Source organism: Ursus maritimus, unplaced genomic scaffold (genome assembly GCF_017311325.1).
Source record: "Ursus maritimus isolate PB19 unplaced genomic scaffold, ASM1731132v1 scaffold_16, whole genome shotgun sequence".
In the NCBI taxonomy this organism is placed as follows: domain Eukaryota; kingdom Metazoa; phylum Chordata; class Mammalia; order Carnivora; family Ursidae; genus Ursus; species Ursus maritimus.
In genome coordinates this window covers 42,276,687-42,298,457 of record NW_024424008.1, presented here as the reverse complement: position 1 = coordinate 42,298,457, position 21,771 = coordinate 42,276,687, and the positions used below count along the sequence as shown (strand labels likewise).

General features: G+C 56.2%; 1 protein-coding gene across 1 annotated transcript in view; it reads right to left on the bottom strand.

The window, feature by feature from the left end:
- KIRREL3 (kirre like nephrin family adhesion molecule 3) overlaps nucleotides 1-21,771 on the bottom strand; it is a 185,796-nt gene that overhangs the window by 13,252 nt on the left and 150,773 nt on the right. The window contains exons 6-11 of the mRNA XM_040630644.1: nucleotides 18,979-19,129; nucleotides 13,047-13,152; nucleotides 7,404-7,552; nucleotides 5,980-6,107; nucleotides 4,834-4,960; nucleotides 54-154 (exon numbers count right to left, since the gene is read on the bottom strand). Coding sequence (XP_040486578.1) covers nucleotides 54-154; nucleotides 4,834-4,960; nucleotides 5,980-6,107; nucleotides 7,404-7,552; nucleotides 13,047-13,152; nucleotides 18,979-19,129 — 762 coding nt within the window. The remainder of the gene's footprint in view (nucleotides 1-53; nucleotides 155-4,833; nucleotides 4,961-5,979; nucleotides 6,108-7,403; nucleotides 7,553-13,046; nucleotides 13,153-18,978; nucleotides 19,130-21,771) is intronic.

Below are 21,771 nucleotides of genomic sequence, written 5' to 3'. Positions count from 1 at the left end.
CTGGCTGAGCAAGCAGTGGCCCAGCCCTCCCCTCCCGGCGCCAGAGCACTCACTATTCGGTCGGGTGGTGGCGTGCTCCGGATGAAACACTTGATCTGGCCCTTCTCCCCATGCAGGGCGTGCTGGGTCTGGGTGCTGGAGATGATGGGGGGTCCTGTTGGGGAGACAACATCACATCAGGGATGCAGGAAAGGCAGGTGCCTGGCTGGACCCTTCTTGGGCAGGGCTGAGAAGTTGACCCATTAATCCAATCGTTCGGCACACAGTTACGGGAGGCCTGTATGTGTAAGGTAACGTGCAAGGCAGGGGACTCAAAGATAAATTAAGCGTTCAGTCATAAACCTCTCAAGGGATGACAAGCCAACGCGTCTAAGTCAGAATGCCCAGAAGACAAATAACCGTCATAAAAGGTGGTGAGTGTTCGTACCACGGAGCAGTACGCATGAAGAGCTAACCGACTTCAGAGAGGAGAGAATAATTCTGCCTGGCGGGTGGGGAAAGCTCTAGGAAGGGGGTGGGAAACCTAAGAAGGGAGTAAGGGGAAGGGTCGAGGAGGAAGGGATACTAAGTAACGTTACCTCTCGAACTGGTATCACCTCTGCCCTAGCGGGCTGTTCCATTCGAGCCATTCTCCCCCGTGTCCAGGAGAGGGCGCGCTTGCCTAACAAACCGGGTGTTCTCGCGGGCCGGGCAAAGCGGGGAGGACGAGAAAGAAAGGCTGATGTTCCTCTACCAAGGGGAGGAGGGATCACCCTGGTTAGGGGGGAATACGCTGGGCTTGTGCACAACCTTCATCTCACGTCTGTCTTAGGAGATCCCGCAGTTCATGGCCTTGCCTGCCTCCACAGACGTACCCCCCCGGCCCAGGTGAGACCAGGGCTCCAAAGCTGATCAGGACATGATCCCAACCAGCGTGTGTGTGTGTGTGTGTGTGTGTGTGTGTGCGCGCGCGCGCGTGTGTGTGCGCGCGCGTGCGCATGTATGAGAAAGAGAGAGAAATGTTTATGGATGTCTCCAGGAGTACCCGTCTTATCTGCCTCATCCCATAGCCGAGAGAGTCCAACTGCAGTCTAAGAGTGCGCTTCCAGTTCTGCCTTTTACCTCGCCCAAGTCTTTCCCGCGCGATGCCCAGCTGGCACAGAAAGGGGGAGGGAGGAGAGGCGAATTCAGCCTCTGGCTGGGGCTTGGGTGGCTGAAGCAAGGGGTGTAGGGATGGAGACCTTCGCACCCCCTTCCCAATCCCTGAGGGAAAAGGTTGGGTCTTAGGTGGCAGAAAACGGAGGAGAAAGAGCTAGAGCAAAGCATCTGGAGGACAGGCAAAATTATGCCGGGAACAAAACAAAAATTGCTGCAAACATAATTGCTGTTTATTAGCTACCTTAATTAAAACAGATTTGCATTTCTATGAGCAGCTCTCAGCCAAGGGAGGGGAAGTACTGGGAGACACTCAGGTGACTGCTACTGAGTTTAGGACGGCTAACAGCTTGGTGCTGGGTGCAGCAGACGAGGGGGACCCTTCAGGTAAGGGCTTCCACCCCCAGGTGGTTCCGAGTGTGGGCCGAGCCCAATTTCTCTCTTACATATTTTTGCTCCAAGAAGCCTTTGGTGAAAAGACAGGAGGGCTTGATGTTTTAGGAACTTGAATGGCACTTTGTTTTGCTGCCGGCTGAAAGTGATGATACCATTAAACCTATTCCCCTTCACTTCCCAGGAGCTAGGAATTCTCTGGGGGGTTCTCAGGCATTCTAAAAGCCATCAGGCAAATGCATAAGTGTTTAAGGGCTTCTTAGAAGAAAAAAGAAATCAGAATAAAGGTGGGGCCCAGGGGCGCCTGGGTGGCATAGCGGTTAAGCGTCTGCCTTCAGCTCAGGGCATGATCCCAGCGTTATGGGATCGAGCCCCACGTCAGGCTCCTCCGCTATGAGCCTGCTTCTTCCTCTCCCACTCCCCCTGCTTGTGTTCCCTCTCACTGGCTGTCTCTATCTCTGTCAAATAAATAAATAAAATCTTAAAAAAAAAAAAAATTATTTAAAAAAAAAAAAGGTGGGGTCCGGCAGTCAAAGCATAGCGGTAGTGTGGTTAATCTCCCCCTCTCTGCAGATCGCCGGTTGGGGCCAAACCAGGTAAGACCTGTGCCAGTTAACTTCCCAAAAGGCAACAGACAGTGGTCGCTCACCAGCTGGGGTGTGTTGTGAAGAGAACCCCATCTCATTTTGGATCCTTTTATAATACTGGGTCCCTTCAGCCCAGCCCAGGCCCCTTTCCAAAGGGCTTCGCCATCCCTCCACCTGTTCTCTAGATCATTCCTCTCCCACATCGGCTGTTCCCCCTGGGCCACTTAATCCATCCCCCTGCATCAGGGCGAGATGACCCTAGTTCAGCAGAAACAAATGAACAGCCTCCTTGCTTCACTCCAATCCCTTGGGCGTTTCTCTCCTGCCAATCTAGGGGAGACACAGGATTGGAGACAGAGGAGGGGGATATAATCACGATGCCTGGGGTGGGGGGAGGGTGCAAATGAAACCCTGCGTAGCCGCCAGGGCCCAGGCTGGGGTGTCCCTTCCAAGAGAAATCTCCTCCCGAGGTGTGCAGTTCCCTCCTCAAGAAACCACTTGGAATCCCTGCTGGGAAATGCCTGAATATCTCAAGTGACAATGGAACGTGGGTCCCTCCTTTATCCACTCTGTTTTCCCCAGAAATGGGGCTGTTCCTTTAATAGCTTCAGGCTTGGGGGACTGTGGAGGGTCCCCAGCTCGATGGTCATGGGGCCAGTAGATGGGAGCTGGCCACAGTCATGGGCCAGTCCCCATGGAGCGGGCCCAGGGGAGGCCACTGCTTTCACAGGGCCTGGAGCCGGAGCGAGTGTCAGACGCGGGAGCAGCAGGAAAAGGCTGCAGCCTGCGTTGCCATGGATATACGGAGGCGCCATCAGATGCTGTTATTTTTAGCCCTGCAGTGCCAATTTATGGGTGGCGTCCTGGGGACACAGGGGGAAGGCAGGAAGACTCCTGAGTCAGGGTTCTGCCCAGGACAGGTGGCCTGTGAGTGCCCCCGGGGTCTGAGTAGATTCACCCTCCCTCTGGGGCTGCCGTGACTCTGGGGGAGGAGGAGAGGAAAAGAAATGGGTGGAGGGGGGCTGGCTAATGGGGAAGCCAGAGGGGGATAGCTAAAGCACCAAGCTGGTTTTAGTTTTGCAGCAAAGGGGGAGAATAGATGAGGCTGCTCGTGGGCAGCTTCCTGGGTGGAGGTGAAGTCAGGAGGCCAGATTTCTAGAACACGGCTCAGCGCCTCCCTAGGGCCCTGATCTGGGGCTGGGACCCAGAAGCCCTACAAATGTGAGTCTGGGGCTCGGTCCCGCTGCAGCTCAGAACCTCGGGGCTTTGACCAGAGGCAGACTGGGTGGGACCAGGGGGCTCGCAAAGGGCAACCAAACACCCAGTGGAGTGAGGAAGTTTGGAAACACTGGAGGGGCTTGGCTTTAGCTTTTCGAGCTCCCTCCAACCAGCAGCTTTGATTGCCCTCCCTGGCCCGAGCGCTTACCATGGCAGGTGGTGTGGGAGACAAAGGCAGAAGAGAAATTATGAAATTTCCTTACTATCTACAGCCCATTGACAAGCCCTGGAAACAGGCAGAGTGACCTTCCTCTAGGGATTCAGCTGCCTCGATGTTAATACTTAGCTAAGGGCAAGAGGCAGTCCTAGCCTGACCCACTCCCCCAGGATCCTCTAAGTCTACACTAACATATAGAAATTCCTTTGGAAACTTCCTTTATCTCTAACCCCCCAAGATACGTATTGGCACTCATCCCCCAAGCATGTGGCCCACCGATCTACATCTGAAGGGTCTCATGACTAAGGTTTTATTAGACGGTAATAAATGACCTTTTCCCAACAACAGCTAGCCCCTCAAGGTCCTGGGAACCTTGCTTCCAAAATTCCTTAGAGACTTACGCTATCCCTAACCCCTTCCCAACCTGAGGGTATATAATGGGCCATTCTCATGACCCTGGTGCTGCTCTTTCTGCCCACGGGTCCTGTCCCCGTGCTTTAATAAACCACCTTTTTGCACCAAAGACGCCTCAAGAATTCTCTCTTGGTGGTCGGCTCCGGACTCCACCCCACCTCACCTCCCCGATATCCCACAACCTCATCAGCAGGGACATCAGATTTCCATTGTGGGTCAGCCTTCCTGGGTCTGACCCAGCTTCTCTGTGACCTTCTATAAGCCATCATCCAGGCTGGTCTGACACTCTGTCCCCTAAACGTGTCATCTAGCAGTCATCGTGTTCTGGGGACATCTGAAAACCCTCTCCTGCTGTAATGGTTTTATGGTAAGTGATGAGACTCTGCTGTCAAGAGGACCCCCCGAATGCCTTGTCTCATGGAAATTGTGACAGGTCTCTCCGACTGAGCAGCTGTCATGCAATGGAAAAAGGTCAACCAGGAGTCGCAGAGATGCTCCCTTAAATTCCCTCCAGGGCCAAGGTCAAGGTCAGAGGGTAGATATGGGATGTAAGTTGGCTGCCTAGTGATCCTCTGACCCTTTCGTCTTGGCCAGGATAAAATTCATCAGCTACCATTCCTAAGACTGGGACCCCTGAGAAGTAACAAAGAAGGAGGAAGGTGACCCAACTAGCCAGGTCCTTCCTCACCTCAGGGCTGGGCTTCGCACAGACTCGAAGAGGTGGACAGGATCGCTACGGATCCAGGGCGGGAGGTGGAAGCAAGACCCAGAATCAACGACAGTCCCTCTGAGGCAATGCTTGGGACCAAGACGCCTTGGGCCCCTCTCTGCTCCCTCCCACCCTCCTAGCACGAGGGGGGAGGGTCTTACCATTGACTGTCAGGGTCACCTCTCGCTCCCCGGCTCCCACGCGGGGCACCACGGCTCGGCACACGTACTTCCCAGCATCCTCCTGGCGGACGGTTTTGAGGGTCAGGGTCTTTTCATTGCTTAGCACCTGGGAGCAATGTGGAGGATCAGACACGGAGAACAGAGCCGGACTCTCTCTGTCTTCTAGAAGCAGAAGGGCTGCGAGGCGGGCCTGCTGTAAGTGACCTGGCCTTCAGCACGACAGTGAGGCGCAGAGGTGGCGTAGGAGACAGTGTGCCCAGGGAGCTGCCCCCGGGGAGATCCACAGCTGCACACCAGCTCGCAGCCCTGAAGGCCGGGCACATGGGGGAGGGGGGAGCATGCAGGGGGGAGGGGTACTCTCTGGCTGGGGCCCGGAGGCCTTCTCACACAGGCAGGGCTGCCCGCCACCCTGTACCAGGCTGGCCCCGCTGATGTTGTTTGCAGGTGCCTGGACCTGTTTTTCAGAGTCATTTTCAATATTCTTTGGGGATAGAGTTTAGGGGTGATCCAAAGACTTTGGCCTTAGCTAGCTCTGAGTTTGAATCCTGCCTCAGGCAGTGACTACCTGCATGGCCTGGGGCAGTTACTTATCTGCTCTGATGCTCTTATTTCTACAATGCGGTGGTTCTGCTCACAGGATGGAGCCCTGTCCAGCCCTTAGTAGGCCACTGGAGGCCAGTTTCTGTCTGCCTCTCCCTTGATTTCCCTCCCCCAGGCTCTCGCTGGTCCTCTGAGGGGAGGGGTGTCTGATAAACTTATCCACTCTAAAAAACACATTTACTTTAAAAGAGGAACACAGGAAGACCGCAAAACTTCACTCAAAAGCTAGAGAACTTAACTATTTGGGGAAAGCTGAAAAGCCTTTCTAGAAACTTTTTATTCCCAGCACACTGGTGACCAGCTGCTTTTCTTCTAAGGTTTGTGATGGGGCGAAACTGTAATGGTTGAGTGTGTTGAGGACTGAGGGGGTTCCTGTGGGTATCTGGGGTTCCCTTTCTTCTCTCTGGGGTCCTTCTCCCTTCAGCTTCCACGGGAGGCTGGTATCCCCAGTCAGAGAGAGAGAGGGGCCCCAGAAGGCAGTGCCCGTGGTCCAAGGCCCCTGTGGGGTCCGCGTAGAGGACTTACCACGCCCGAACCTCGCTTCATCCAGACAATCGTCAGGGAGGGGTTGCCTGTCCAGGCACAGCTGAAGACAGCATCAGAGCCCAGATCCACGAGCAGCGACTGGGGCTCTGTGGTCATCCTGGGCCCAACTGTGAGAGGAGGAAGGGGGAGACAGGGCTCTTGGTGGGCTGGGAGCTCTGGGAGAGGGGCCTGAGAGAGGGACTCGGGAGGTAAGGAAGAGACCCCTGTCCCCCAGCCTGGCCTCCCTCGGGCCCACCCACTGGCAGCAATAACCCTAGGAAAAAGTGCTCTGGCCCCATTTCTGCAGGGATTTGCCCCCATCTCTTGCCCTTTGTCCTGGTTCCAGGAAGCCCCCAGCCCAGCCTGCTGGCAGGAGGGACTTCCTCCTGCCCTAGAAATCCTGGGTCTTGGGATCTTTCTGTGTCCGCCTTCAGGTCCTTGCCTACCTCCGCCAGGCTTTAGCTTGGGGACCTGGAGTCCAGTTACCCTATGCACTTGGCCCAGCTCCTGGAGCCCTCCCAGGGTCCTCCCAGGGGCTCTGAGACAAGGCATGGAGGAAGCCAGGCCTCTCCCCATGTTCTCCACCCCGTCCTCGCCCGCAGGTTACGCTCTCATCCAGCCCTGCGCAGCCTTTTCCCAACCCCACTGCAGTAGCTGGGCCTGGTCCCAGGCCCCTGCAAAGTGTTGTGAGTGTTAATGGAGGCTCCTCTCCGCCTCCCCGTGCACGCCACCTGTAACCAGAGCGTCCTGCAGACCAAGCCTTGGTCCCCAGAGTGGGTGCCCTGGTGGAATTTCAGCACGGTGATGGGAGGTGTGCAAAGAGGGGCTTAGCTGCTTTCCAGGAGCAGAAGAATGTGAAACCCACGGTCCGGAGACCCAGATTAGTCCCTTGAAAAGGGAGTAAGGGCACTTTCTGTTGAGGTCACTGGGGACAAGGGGAGGGGCCTGATGTAAGAATGTTGGTAAAAGTGTTTTGCAGCAGATGAGCTAATGCTTATTGCTGTGAACTCAACCAACCCAGCGGTCAGTGATGGGCTGGCTCACCGGGGGTCCCTGCCAGGCCGCCGGAGGGAGGTGTACCCGGTCCCTAATGGGAGGCAGCGGGGCCTGTGGTCTGCAGTGGCTTTTCTTGAGCCTGGCCTCAGTTTTCCTTCTGCCACTTACTCGCTGAGTGACCTTGCGCTTCCATCCCCACATCTGAGTAATGGGAATAATAATTCCTGCCTCCCTGGGTTACTAGAGGGTCAAGGTAAGCCGGAAACACCACGCAGAGCAGCTTTTCTTAAAGGGGCGGCTCTGTGAGCTGGTGAGGCGTGGTTCTATTGTGCTCAGATGGCCCAGCAAGGTTCCGGCAGCCTGGAGCGGAGATACCCCAGGGCCGGCCCACCTGGGGATGCCCCTCCTCCCCCCATGGCTGCACTCACAGTAGACGTCCACCGTGCGGCTGATGTTGGTGCTGCCCAGGGCATTGGTCACCTCGCAGGACACAGGCTCTGAGAAGTACGTGTAGTCCACGGCGGTCCGATACACTTCCCCAGATGCTTCCTTAATGATCTGGCCTCGCTTGGCCCACCTGCAACACAGGCCCCGCGTGCCGCTGTGGACCTCCAATGGCAAGGGTGTTCCTCCCACCTGGGGGGCGTCTCTCCAGGAGCTGGACGGTGGGGTGTGGCATGGGGTGGCACAGGGCTAGGTCCCTCAGTGCGGGGGCGGTGCGGGGGCCGGCAGGAATCTCTGCAGAGGGGTAACTTCTGGGGCCAGGGGAAGAGTCACTGTTGGAGGCAGTGGGCTTTGGTCGGCGGGTCACTAGGCAGTGAGGCACTTGACAAGCAGGTGACTCTGGAAAGAGGCGGGGGGACTACTCAGTAGACTGGCCCATCTGACTGCTAGGAAATGACTAACCACTGTCAGTCCCTGGACAGCTTGGCCATCCTGCTGTGAGCTCTACCGAGGGCCCTGTCTATTGGGATCCCTGCTGGAAAAGAAGGAGGCCAAGGTCTAGCGGCTTACACCCATACATGCGTGCACATCTGCACACACACATGCACATGTGTGCGCACACGCAGACAGAACTGATTTCCAGACAAGGTGGGGAGTGTGTGGGAGGGGTCTTAGCCAGGGGTCCCGACGGCCCCTCCTCCCACTGGGCCAGCTCTTTCAGCTCTCCTTCCCTGACTCCTGTCCCCAGGGTGGGTCCCCTCATAGTGCCCCCTCTTCCCTCCCAGGGATGGCACTTGCTCTCTTTCCTGCCCTGCCTCTAGCCTTCCACCTGGGCTCTGCTCCTCAGGGCCTTTGGCTCCATCAGTCCTGGTTTGGTCAGAGGCACGGGAAGATCTGTCTTTCATCCACCAGTCGGTACCACCTGAGGCAAGAGACTGAAAAGCCCCAGGGTTGCCTTGGTCCCAGTCCCGGGGCGGTGATCCTTGCATTGGACCAGTGCTGATCGGGTAGCCTGCTATCTGTGAGGCAGGGCTAGGAGCCCCCTGGGGCACACGTGTGTGCGTGCGTGCGTGTGTGTGCATGTGAGGGTGGGGCCTTTCCCTCTAGGTCCCCAGGGAGAGAGCTCCTAGCTTCCCCTGGTTGAACCCCATTGCGGACAACATTTAACTTTTTAAATCACAAAACTTCCAACCGGGCTCCTATTCCAAGCCTATCTCGGGGTGTTTGTCTTCCTGTTACCCCATGACCATGACTCCTGGTAACCACAGCTTCCCCGCTGCCCCTGCCTTCCCCTTCCCTTTCTCTCATTCCTGGAGCCTTTGCTGGTACCGCAGGGGGCCAGCTCCTGCCCTGCCTCTCTCAGAGCCACGCTCAGGCCGGTCCGTCCAGCCCCGAGAGATGGCCGTATCTCGGCATCGCGTGGAGCGCCCAGGCTGGTACCATGTGGTTATTATCGTGAGTTAATATCACATAATTATTAAGAACATGATTAATAATAACAATTATAGTTTAACAACAGAGCAAACCATAGCTCCCTGAGAGCTTAAGGAGCTTCCCAACAAACCATTATGAGTTATTCATGAATCATTTCAATTTCTAACTTTAATTTAATGACCAGACTTCACAGTAAGGCGCAGCCCCTGCCTGAGGCAGAAGAATTCGGTCCCGGACACATGGTGGGGGATCAGCGTCCAACCTCTACTCCTTCCGCCCTGCTGAATGAAACCTGGGGTCAGGAGGCAGGAGGCCGAGGGGGGCTGCAGCTGGCCGGACCGGGAGGAGGGCGGGGTGAGCCCCTCCTGCTCTCCCAGGCCTGCTCCTGGCTTGGGGTAGGTAGGTTAGGACCCAGGAGAGCTGGTTCTGATGGGCTGTCCTCTTCTGTCCTTGGAGGAGCTCCTGGAGAAGATGGGGCTTTCTCCTCTTCTCTGGGGCCCTTAATGGTGTAAGTCACAGAGGGTGCAAGCTTCACCCTCTCAGCCCCAAGGAGCTCAGGAGAACTGCTGGGACTCCTTCCAGGCCTGGAGCCCAGTGGGACGGCTGAGGGACTCCGCTTTCTTGTCGCCAGCAGGGCTGTGCTATCCAAGCCTGGTCCCCTGTGCAGTGGCTGCCCTTAGCCCCCGCAGGGTCTGTCCCTTCCTCAGAGGTGGAATGGGGTGCAGGAGGAATTCCTAGCCTCTCCTCTCCCAGGGTCACAGGCAGGAGCTGGCTGTGGGGGCTGGGCCCTCTGGTATCCCAAACCAAGGCTTTCTGGGGACATCCCAAGTGTCCCCTGCTCGTATCTTGCTCAGTCTTTTTCCACCCTTTCTTTATGCTCCTCTTCCACACCAATAAAACCCTCTTTAGGGATCCCTTTCAGAAGCTCAAACCACTCCTTCAAGTGGCTGGCCCCAGGGTCCAGGGTGACCCGGACCCAAGGCTACCTCTCTCAGCCCTTCCCTCTCCTCTCTCTTCTTTGGCTTAGCTTTCACCTGCTCCTCCTTCCAGTTGGACCCTGCATACTCCCCTTCCCCCCAGCCCTGTCTCTGTGGTTGCTCCCACCCCACTTTCCCCAGCCCCTCTGAAAAGGAGTCAGATTAAGCTTTTCCCAATCAATGTCTAATTTGGCCGGAGCAAACGTAAGAGGATTAATTATTTATATCACAGAATCAGGAGGCCTAGCTGTCACAGCTGACAGGCTGTCCTTAAATAGCCCCGAGTTTCACACCGGGCAGTGGTTCCTGCCCTGGGACCTGAAGAGGGGTGTGGGGGGCGCAGGAGAGCCTTAGAGGACAGTACCAAGAAGCAGGTGGGGAGACGTGCTTCCTGGTGTGCTGGGACCTGGCCTGCCCGCCTCGCGCTCCCGGTGCTGGGGGGCAGCTGAAGTGACAGCCGAGTCCGCTGCACCTGCTCCCACGCCCACCCATGTCCCCTTCCTGGGGGCTGGGGTGGAGGAAGCATAGCTCTAATTTCTGAGATCACAGCCTCGGAGTGGCACAGGAGGAAGCAATCAAGATGAATATGGAAGTAAAGAAACACAGATCCCCGCAATCTTGTCAAAGTCAGTTGGGAAAAATCAATGTACTTATGTGAGGAGATTTGTTTAAGGCTTTTCCTCTTGGAACCCAACACGGCATCTAGGACCACCATCTGCCTGCTGGCTGAGCCCTTCCTCCAGGGGCTGGCTGGTGTCCTGGGTGCAGGCGGCCCCTGCCTCTCTCCACCGCTCCACTCCCCTCTCTCCCAAATTTTCCTGGTGGCCAGAAGAGCTTCTGCAAAAAGTCTCCGGAGTCCCGAAGGGACTGTGGTCCACAATGAAGTGTTTTCAGAGCCTTTGGCTAATCAGAGGGCCGTGAGGGGAGGTGACAAGCCATGGGAGTGAGCATTTGGGGGGAGGCCAGCCCCTTCCTGCACCCACGGCTGCCCCTCTGTAACCGGGGACTGACCTGGGACCCTGGGGGGCTGCAGGGTAGGGTGAAGGTGGAGGGAAACTTGGATGCTCTGTGCTTGTTTATTAACTTTTTAGTTCTAAAAAAACTGCTTTGAAATGATAGAAACATGGCAAGAATAGGCCTATTAACTGCCATATTCCCTTCCCCTAGATTCACTAGTTCTTAACATATTGTCACATTTCTTTTTTTTTTTTGAAGATTTTATTTATTTGAGAGAGAGCGTGCACGCATGTGCATGAGTGGGGGAGGGGCAGAGGGAGAGGGAGAAGCAGACTCCCCACTGAGCAGGGAGCCCGACCGGGGGGGGGGGGGGGGGGGGGGGGTTGATCCCAGGACCCCGAGATCATGACCTGAGCCAAAGGCAGACGCTTCACCGACTGAGCCACCCAGGTGCCCCATTGTCCCATTTCTTTATGATGATCTCTCCAGAAGGAGACATGAACATCATCATCCCTGGTGTTCTGCTTCTAGAGGGTGGTGCCCTTAAGAGGCAGGCCCGGCAGCCTTACTTCTGGGGCGTTCGCTAACCCTGTCCTGGTCAGAAGGCCGGGGTGGAGTGGGGGACATTGCTGGGCCCCGGAGAATGGCCCTGCCCACTGCCCAGCCCTCCCATAACTGGGTCCTCAGATGACCCGGAGCCTGGCTGTGAAGAGACAGGGTCGTTGTACGTTTTGGTCTCTGGGATCCCATCAGCATTCCTGGGAGGGTGACCATGGGGTGTGTCTGCTTGGGCACCTGTGGGAATCTGGGGCTGCCCAGGGCAACGGGTGTCTGAGGTCTCTGGGGACGTGAGGCCTAGCATTTAGGGATTGTAAGCAGACCCCTGGAGCGGCAGCAGAGAGAAGCCGGCCCTGTGGAGGGGAGAGCAGGTCTTTCAGGTGCCCAGAGGAAGCCCAGAGGAGGGGACTCTCTCTGGGCCTCTGTTTTGCATTTTAGTGGCTTCCAGACAGATGCTAGATCCCAGCCAAACTGAACCCGCTCCCTGGACCCACAGGACCATGGGGCCGTGCACCTGCTGCGACCTTTCCCTTGCCTCCAGCCCAGGGAACGGTCACACCAGACAGGACACATGGGTTTGCATCCTGTTTTAAAATATCCTCAAGGATAAAGACTCCACGCCTTCCCTGGGTTTTGGTGCCAGTGTCCTGGTGTCGTTCAATTATCTGCACTGCGGGGACCAACTCCTTGCGTCCAACATGAGTCTCTGGCTGCCTCTTTGGCCCATTTCCTCTCATGGAGCCCTCTGGGCTGCGCTGCCTCTTGCCGTCCCTGTCCTCCACTCTCACTGGCCGGCTGATTATCTAGTCTAGGGCCATTAGCATCCCTGGCACCGGCTGAAGCTGCAGCTTAATAACCCATCTCGACAGCAGAGGCGACGCTCTGGGCTCCAGCATCGAGTCTGGGCTGGTGGGGAAGGACGGGACAGCGAGGGCCATGGCGAGTTCCCCAGGGCGTCTAAAGGAGGTGAGTGTCCGAGTCTGCCCTTGAGCATCTCCGGGGGCCCTGCGTCTCTCGACATCGTGTGCGGCGGTGGCAGTGGTAGCGCCCAGGCAGGAAGGGGCCCGGAGGAGCCGGCCCGCATTGAAAGGCACCTGCTGCATGCCCCGCGCTGGGCTCCACGCTGAGTGCCCTAAGCGGCTAAATTGCAGTTCTAGCCTTCAAGAAGCTCCATCAGCAGGGAAAGATGAGCGTGTAAAACACGGTGGTGCTTTTACCAGTGCTGTGAGCAAGGGAGGCACCAGGGCCATGGGTGGACATGATCCGAGGCGCCTGCTAGCAGGGCCATCTGTCCCAGAAATCTTACCCTACACAGGTGAATGGTTTGGTAAGCACATGGCTAGAATCTAGATTCTGATCTTACTGCTTCTCCTGGTTGTTTCCCCTTTTTTTTCTCCCTGAGCCTCTCTGCCTCTTTTCAGAAAGAAGGGCTAACCAAGCTCTCCAAGCAGAAGGGGTTATACCCACTGCTTCCGGTGGAAGGGAAGTATGCACGTACATGAAGGAAAGGGAAAGGCCAGGGCTGGATGGGTGTGCGGGGGAGGGAGAAGGATCCTGCGGGGGAGGGAGAAGGATCCTGCGTGCCCACAGTGAACCAGCCCGTGCGCTGCGTGCTCGGGACCACAAATGACACCCCGTGTGATTGGCAGGGGTTTGGAGGGGTCCAGGGGCCAGGCTGTGCCTCGTCAGCGGGACTCTTACCTGTACTGGGTGACAGCTGGGTTGGCCTTTGCAGAGCAGTGGAACGTGACAATGTTGTCCTCCAGCACTGGCTGTGGTTCCACCGACAGGTTGACAAGTGGGGGGTCTGCAGAGAGAAGAGATTCCTTTGCAAACAGGGGGACCAGTGTCCATGGTTTGGGGACAAGAAGAACCCCTGGGTGACAGGGAGGGTAAAGGCCAGAGATTCTACCAGCAGGGACCCTTAGAGCAGCCACCACTCTGGTGTTCCCCAGAAAGTTGGGGACCTCAACAGGGGGCTCCCTTGCTCTCTGGGGGTGCCCTCTTTAGCTGCTCTGGTCGTGGGGTGGGGGTTCCTCCTGTGGATTCAAGGCCCTGTGTTTAAATGAAAGCCAGCCAGGAGGCATGGCTTCCTGGGCCCCCAGACGCATGCTGCCCATCTTCCAGCCTTTTGAGAGAACAAAACACTTCAGATAAGAGAGGTGGGAAAAGGGGGTGCAGGGGGCACAAGGGGGAGTGTGGACACTAAGCCCCATTTAAATACACATTTTTTTGTCTTTGAAATGTCTGTTTCAGATCTGTTTGTATAAAGGTTCTGGTATATCTGTTAACTTGAAAGTGGCATTTACACCCTTTCATCAGCCTGGTCATCTCTGCTGGGCCCTGACTGGTGTCACCCAGCCCTCCCTGGCTCCCCAGGCTGGGCGAGTCTTTCTCCTGGAACGTGATGAGAAGCCAGGCTCTGAAGTGCTGAACAGTAGGAGGTGGAGGAGACAGGAAGAGAGGGAGAGGGAGGGGGGGAGAGAAAGAGAGAAAGGGAGGGAGAGAGGGAAAGGGGGAGGGAAAGAGAGAGGGAGCGGGAAAGAAGGGGGAGGAGAGGGGAACAAGAAACAGAGACAGAGACAGAAGGGATGGGAGGCAGACAGAGGACACCTACACAAAGAGGGACAGGGAAATGAGAGAGACACAGACAGAGACAGAGAGATTGAGAAATGCAGAGGAAGAATAAAAAAAAAGAAACAGAGAGAAGCAGAGAGCAGGGAGATGGAGAGAGAAACAGAGAGAGATGGACATATACAGAGAAACATACAATCAGACAGAGATTTCAGACTAAAAGCCAAAAGACCGGAGGAGACCAAGCAGACAGAGACAGAATGAGACATGGTGTTGGGGACAGACACCCCACAGTATCGAGCGCTAGAGAAAAGAGACAGGGAGAGAGACACAGAGAGAGAGAAAGGGGGAAACAGAGACCAGCACCTGTTCTCCTTCCTCGTCATACAGGGCTGGCTGGGGTTCAACCCTGGGCGGAGTGAGGGCAGTGTGGTCCCCGTCCCCAAGCCAGGGTCCTGGGCTGCATCTTTGGGCCAGTCCTCACCAGAGATCACGGCAAACTGCCAGCAGGGCATGTGGACTTCTTAGGGTTCCGTCCAGCCCATTTTCAGCAAAAGAAGCCAGTTTCTCAGAGACCACGGAGAAAAAAGCTGACCCCTCTTGGGCGCCTGAGAAGGGCACCACGAGGGGAGAAGGACTCCAACCCACCCGGTGAGCCTCTGTTTGAGACCATGGGTGGGCTTCTGAGGCCCTGAGAGTCCTATGCATAGCCCCCCGGCTGTGAACTGAGGCCAGCCCACCCTGGCGTTGGCATCATTGGACCACTCGGCCTCTCTGTCCTGCAGGTGCTCAAGCTGGGTCATGTCTCCCTGCATTGCACAGTGCCGCGGCCCAGGGGCTGGGGCCAGAGAGGTGGCCCACAGGGCTGTGCTCATATCTGCAGACAGCTTGAAAGACGTGGGGGAGAGAACTCTGGTTCCTGAGCAGGGTGGCTGGCTGACTGTTCTGGGGACCCTGATCTCCCCCACGAGCCCCCAGTTCCACATGCGGACCACGATCCTGGGAGCATCTGTTACGGCAGCAGTGGAGAATTTTCACGGAGAATTACAAGGGAGGTGACAATCTTTGTTTTTAAAGCATAATTCAGGTAGTGAGGAGTGTGGCAAGGACCAGCCATGAGAGCTCTCTTCCCACCTCCCAGGAGAGCTAAGACCCCCAGAACCCTGTAGCTTCTCCCCAGCTGCTGTTCCCCGCCGCTCCCCCGTCCACCCCCAGCTGAAGGCCACCAGCTTCCAGGGCAAGTACTGTCAGGAGTCCCAGCACTCCTTCTCTGCAGGGCCAGCCGGCTCAATGGGGCATCTGAGGGCCCCTAGGGCTCCGATGACACCAGCCCTAGAGATGTGGAGACCCAGAGAGGAGCCTGCATCTTGCTGCGAGTTGGAGATGTCCTGAGGCTGAGGAATGTGGTGATTGCCATCTGGAGCCGAATGCATGGCTGGCTCATGGCCTCACCTTGTGCAACTCAGTCCTGAGAGGCGGAGTGGAGCCCCTCCATCCAACTCTTGTTTGAGGAGGTGATAGTGCCCACTGGATAGAATCTGGAACCTACCTGCCACAGACCTTGGAGGGTAGCTCCAGGAGGCCCCTCCCCACCTGGGTGTCCTTTATAGAGTGAGGAGTCTTGGGGAGCAGGGCGATGGAGCGTATACCTGTTGGGGGACCCTTCCTGCTGCCCGCCGTTCTGAGTTTATCCTGAGCCTGCCTCTCTCCTGCAGCTTCCTTACCTCGGCCAAATCCCCGGTACCCCACCTTTCTCGAAGAGCCCCAAGATAGCGGGTCCCTAGAAGGTTGTACCCTTGTCAGTCTCATCTGCACCCCCACCCCGGACCCCCAGGCGCCTGTGTCCCTCTGTCCACCCCTCTCCTCTGGATGTGCAGGGTAGGACTTCTCAGGCGTCTACCAGGCTCCGGAGGTATAAATAGTTTATGTCCTCTCCAACTATTAGACATGATTGTAATCCCACTTGTGATGTCGGCTGCATAGCTGGCGGGGGGGGGGCGGCTTTGATGTAGCTGCTGGAACTGAGATCAGATCGAACAGATGTTACAGCTGAGAGTCTGTTAGTGTTTCCATCAGCAACCTGCGTGTGCGTGCGTGTGCGTGTGTGTGTGAGTGTGCGTTCAGGGGAAGTATTACATCGAGGAGGGGGTGGAAAAGAGAGAAACTCCATGACTCAGTGATTTTACAGCACATTCATTTGAAACTTGGCAGCTGGATGCAGCGTCCAGATGTAGCGAGACTTTGGGGGTGTTCAGCTTTCTCTCCCATTACTCAATCTGGGGGCTTTGTCTTCCGTTGGGTAACATATAAAGACCAAGGGAAACAAACAACAAATGCGCTTTTGCTGAGTTTGAATGCTTCGTGGTTGACTGAGAAAATGAGCAGGTTTGCAAAGGCAGCTCTGATCTGGCCCACGGTGTCCACAGTAAACAGTTGGACGCTTAGTGAATGAACAAATGGATAAATGGAGGAGGAAGGAGGCAGGCAGAAGGTGGTGGAGAGAGCGTGCGCTTTTGCTTGGCAGGCACATGCAAACACCTTCAGGAGAGGGGACAAGTGGCCGGAGACCTCTCCCCTGTTTGGGCTGGGCGGGGCACCGTGCATGGCAAGGACAAGTACCAGGTGCCCGGCACTGTGCTGGAAACGTCCCCCAGAACAACTTCATTCAATCCTCACAGCCCTTGTGTGAAGGAAGCACTGTCATTTCCACAGATGGGGGAACTGAGGCACAGCAGTTAAAGAACCAGGCCGGCATCATTCAGTAAGTGGCGAAGCCAGAGTTTAAACCAGGGGGAGTGCTGTGGCCTTAACCACTTCCCTGTCCCGCCTCAGATGGAGCTGAGCTAGGAACTGGGCACCCGGGTCCTCAGCCTCTCTGGGAGCCCCAGCCAGGGCGCAGAGACCTGGCAAGGCGGTGTCCTCCTCAGATCGGACTCTGAGCTCTGTGCCCTGGTGAAGGGATCATCTCATTAGAGTTCATTAGAGGAGCGCCTTTTACTAGTTGGTGGGCTGTTGTTAGGATGATGGCTTTCTTGTTGACAGGAGAGCTTCTCCTGGTGTGATGGATAATGGCCTGGAGGGGAGCGCGGCTGCTGCTGGGTCTTCCCCTGCCAGGGCCCAGGCTGCTACTGTGGGGAGCTGCCGGCTGGCTCCTTTTGTGTGGGATTCTGTAGCTGGTGTTGGCCTCCCAACCAGATTGGGGATCAGTGGGGGGCACAACCAGCAGCCTGGCAGTGGGAGGCTTGGAGGCCTTGTGTCCCCCACCCTCATTCCTCCCAGGTTCAGCTTGTGTTTGGAGAGAACTCTGATCGTGGTCAATCTAAGGGCAAGAAGAAACTCTGGACATCATTTGGTCAAAGGACAAGGGACTGGCGTCCCCAGAGTAAAGTGACAAGCTTCGGCCGCACAACCCACAGGTGGGGGAGCCTTTCTGGATGCTGGACCACTTGATCCCCAGAGCACCTTGCTTCCTCTCCAGAGCTGGTGCCGGAAGAAGTAGGTGGGTGTGGACAGCCAGGCAGGGAGGCCCCCCAGAGTGAGCGTCTCCTTCCCATCACCCTGGTCCCCGATCTGGCAAGAGACCCGCTGTTCTTGGCTCTCAGTAAATGAGGCACAGAAGACGCCTCCAGTTGGTGGGGGTGAGGGAGTGGGGGCTACTAACCAGTGAACATGGTAAAGAACTTCTCCAAGAACTCGGCTGCTGTGTCTGGGTGTTCAGAGCAAGCCTGTCTCAGGGTTACAACGGTTTCTTTTGCCTTCTGGAATCTAAGCGGCCGCTGCCAGGATTCTAGACAGACTAGGGACTTCTGCTGGCTGGCTCCCGAGAGGGGCCCTGGAAACGCCAGGACTCAGCCCCAGAGCCCTCCAGAGCCCCGTGGAGCACAGGTCCAGAACCCTTATAGAGCCAGGCTGTGGGGCAGGGGTTTTTAAATGAATGCGACTTAGGATGAATAAAATAAGGAGATGCATGCCAGCCTTCGGCTCTAGCCTGCCGCCAAAACCACCCCAGCGCACGGTGGTGTCGTGCTCCCTGGCAGGGAGGGCCATCTAAGGGAAGAAAAGTCCACTTCTAAACGCTGATACTTCAGACCCAAACTAGTCCAGTACTGGGGGTAAGGCCGCGGGACCACCTTTTTGAGCACTTTTTTTTGTTCTCTGGGGCCGACAGGCTTTTCAGGGAAATTTTAAGAGAGCATTAGGGGGCTTTTGAGGTGACTTTTGAAACAGGACGCAGGTGGAACTTGAACGCATCATGACTGGTGACGCTGACTGTGAGAACTGACTCCCGCTGAGGACCTACTGTGTGCGAGTGTAGAAGAGGGTTACGGTGCGGGCTCCGGAAAGCCAGGCTGTCTGCATTTGATAATTATGTGGTCTTGGACAAGCTGACGGACCACGGGGTGCCTCAGTTTCCTCACATAGGGACCACCGGCATACCTACTCAGATGGTGTGGCACAGATGAAATAATTCCCGGAAAGTATGGGCTGACTGAAAGACTACTCTCCTTCCTCCTCTTCTCTCCTTGAATCCTTTCATGAGAGGGGCCCCCATGTGCCCAACCTCTGTAGGGCACGCGCTGCCCGCCCCACTCCGGAGCCCCGAGCGCCCTGCTGCCCCCAGTGCCTCTGCTCGGGCATTCTCGCCAAGGGAGCGTGGGGGGCCATTGGGTTAAAGCAGAGCTAGAGGCCTGCTTGATATTTATTGATGTGGAAAGTTCTACCTGATCCAGGTTTGGAAATGTGGCTTGAACGTGTCATTGGGAAAAGATCCTCATCTGATGTTACTTCAAGTGACAATAAGGACAAGCCCTTTGGGTGCCCACAAACACAGCCTTGGCCAGTCCAGGGAGCTGTCTGACCCATTTCCAGTCTTCAGACACCTCACAGAAGGGAGCAGGAGGAAGCTGTGGTGTTGGCTCTGGTGAGCTGGTTGTCCAGGCCTGGCTTTTCCCTCCATCCCGTGCTCCAGGCAGGGAGAGCTCGGGGCGGGGGTGGGGGAGTGGGGAGGGGTGTTCCCGCCCCAGTCCCGGCAGGCTGGGTGGGCCAAGTTAGTACTCACGCTGGATGTCGATGGTGACCGAAGTCTCCTTCCCTCCTGGGATGGCTTTGTTGGTGGCTCGGCACACGATACTCTGCCCATTCTCCACATCGCCCGGGGAGATGAAGAGGGTACTCACGATGCTCTCACGCTTGCCATCTCGCAGCAGGGTCTGGGGGAGCGAGGAGAGAAGGCCCCATGTCACTTGGCTGGGCTGGCCTGGGCAGGTAGGGGAAGACACGTCCCAGCCTCAGAGAAGAAGAAGGAGACCTCAGCTCAGGACAGCCAGGGGTGCAAGTCTCTGCAGAGAGCTGGGGGGTTACTGGTGGCTCCCTGGCCTGGCCGAGCCCTGGGCTGCAGAAGGACAGAGGAACTAGAAGGTCTCCCATCATGTGGGAGAATCAGCCTCGGGTAGGCTCTAGGTCTGCAGGTGCATACAGCTGGGGAGGCTGTGTCCCCCCAAGGCAATCGTGTGACTTGTAGGAGGGGGTGCATCTTGGGGCACGGGGGTAAGGGCAGGGCTGGGCTGGGCTACAGGTAGAATCAATCCACACTGACCATTTCATAACTTTATCTATGTAAACCCTTGCAACTTTTCAAATCATATTACTTCCTGACCTCATTAGAGTCCTGAATAGTCGGAGGCAGGACAGATGCCATTATTTTCCCAGTGACAGATGAGAAAACCGGCAAGACCAGGAGGGGCCACGGAGCTCTGCCAAACTTACACTTCAAGTTGGGGGCAAGATAAGTAAGAGGGTCCTATAGTGGGCTGAAGAATGTCCCCCCAAAATTCATGTCATCTTAGAGCCTCACAATGTCACCTGATTTGGAAAAAGGGTCTTCAGAGATCAGCTAAGTAATTCGTAATTAGTTAAGGATCGCCAGACGAGATCATCCTGGATTAGGGGGGTGGGGGGGAGGGCAAATCCATGACTGGTGTTCTTAGAAGAAGAGGGGAGGACACAGAAAGGAACGAGAAGGAAGGTCATGTGAAGACAGGCAGAGATGGGAGTGATGTAGCCAGAAGCCAAGGGACTCCAGGAGCCACCAGGCGTGGAGGCGACCAGGAAAGACTCTCCCTGGAGGGATCACAGCCCGCTGACACCTTGATTTCAGAGTTTCTGGCCTCCACAAGGTGGGACAATACGTTTTGGTTGTTTTAGGCACCAGTTGGGGACTTGGTGAGGGCAGCCCTAGGAAACAAACGCAAGTCTGAAAGCCTTTAGATATCTGCCTTCCATTCCTTCCATTTCCAGTGGGGCTCATGAGGTCACGCTGCAGCCAGTGCCCCCATCGCTGCTGCACCCCTTTCCAGCTCCTTCCCTGGCAGTTTGGCGCCCAGCATCCTGAGCTCCCGGTGACCCAGCAAGGTAGGTGCTGGAGAGGTGTGTCGGGCAGAGGGACCACTTCCAAGGTGGGCCTGGACCTGCTCAGTACTCAGGGACTTTTGATCCTGGGAAGCTACTTAACTCCCTCCAGAGAAGGGTGCTGGACGCTGTCTAATTTCGCCTGCTCAGAGCCAGAAGATAGATGAATAAGTTTGACTTCTCAAAACCTCCCTTAAGATAGTACCGGCACTGTTCTCACCAGACCCTGAAAGGAAGGGAGCACTGGCTCTGTTTAATAGAAAAGAAAACTTAGTTCAAAGTGAGTCAGAAACTTGCCGGGCAGGGCTGGGATTTGTGCTTGAGGATGGTGACCCCGGAGGCAGTGACCCACCCACCACTGGTCCCTGCGAGTTAGACGGTGGTTAGTAAGATCTTCACTTAAAGGTGGGAACAGTTAGAGGGATTCAGCAGACTTTTAAGTTCACTGAGCTACTTAGCAGTGCTGAAAAGGAGACAGCCGGCCCAAAATGGAGTCACTTAGGTTAAGGGCCCCGCATCAGCAAACCAACACCTAATACCTACCTAGCCTCCTGCGGTTTCTTTTTTTTTTTTTTTAAAGATTTTATTTATTTATTCGACAGAGATAGAGACAGCCAGCGAGAGAGGGAACACAAGCAGGGGGAGTGGGAGAGGAAGAAGCAGGCTCATAGCCGAGGAGCCTGATGTGGGGCTTGATCCCAGAACGCCAGGATCACGCCCTGAGCCGAAGGCAGACGCTTAACCGCTGTGCCACCCAGTCGCCCCCTCCTGCGGTTTCAAACCCCAGCCCCCCTGGGATGTGACGTTTAACCGGCCAACCTGGAAACTCCTGGTCGGCAGGGGAGGTCATCCTTCCGGTCCCCCTAAGGGGGACCTGCCTGAAACAAGGCATTCTTTGCCAATAATTTCCTTTTACCCTCTCCATCTCTTGCCTTTAAAACCTTCCATGTTTGTACCCTCCTCGGAATGCCTTTCTACTCGCTTGGATGAGATGCCGCCTGAGTCATGAATTGTTTAATAAAGCCAATTAGATCTTCACGTTTACTTGGTCGAGTTTTTGTTACTTGACAGCAGCAACATGTAAGCTACTGGAACCTCAGCTGGGTCCTCAGCTCTGTGTGGTCCTGCTCAGCCAAGCTGGGGCAAAGCTGGTGGCCTCTAGCACTAGGAGCACATGACCTGAGACTCTAGTCTAGAGTAAGACCATCCTGCTTTAGACAAAGCCACATTCTGAGATGCCAGAGAGATCCACAGAGCCGGGCAGTGGTCTGGACTATTTCTGCCGCATGTTCTAGAACTACCTGGGCCTGGGCGGGCTCCTATGGCACATTCTTTCCTGGGACGTGGGGTGGTGGCCTCAGCCCTGGGCAGAGGGGTCCTGGAGCAGGGCTGGTGGAGTGATGGGGTCAATCCCAGCAAGCCAAGGGCTGGGGCTGGGCCATCA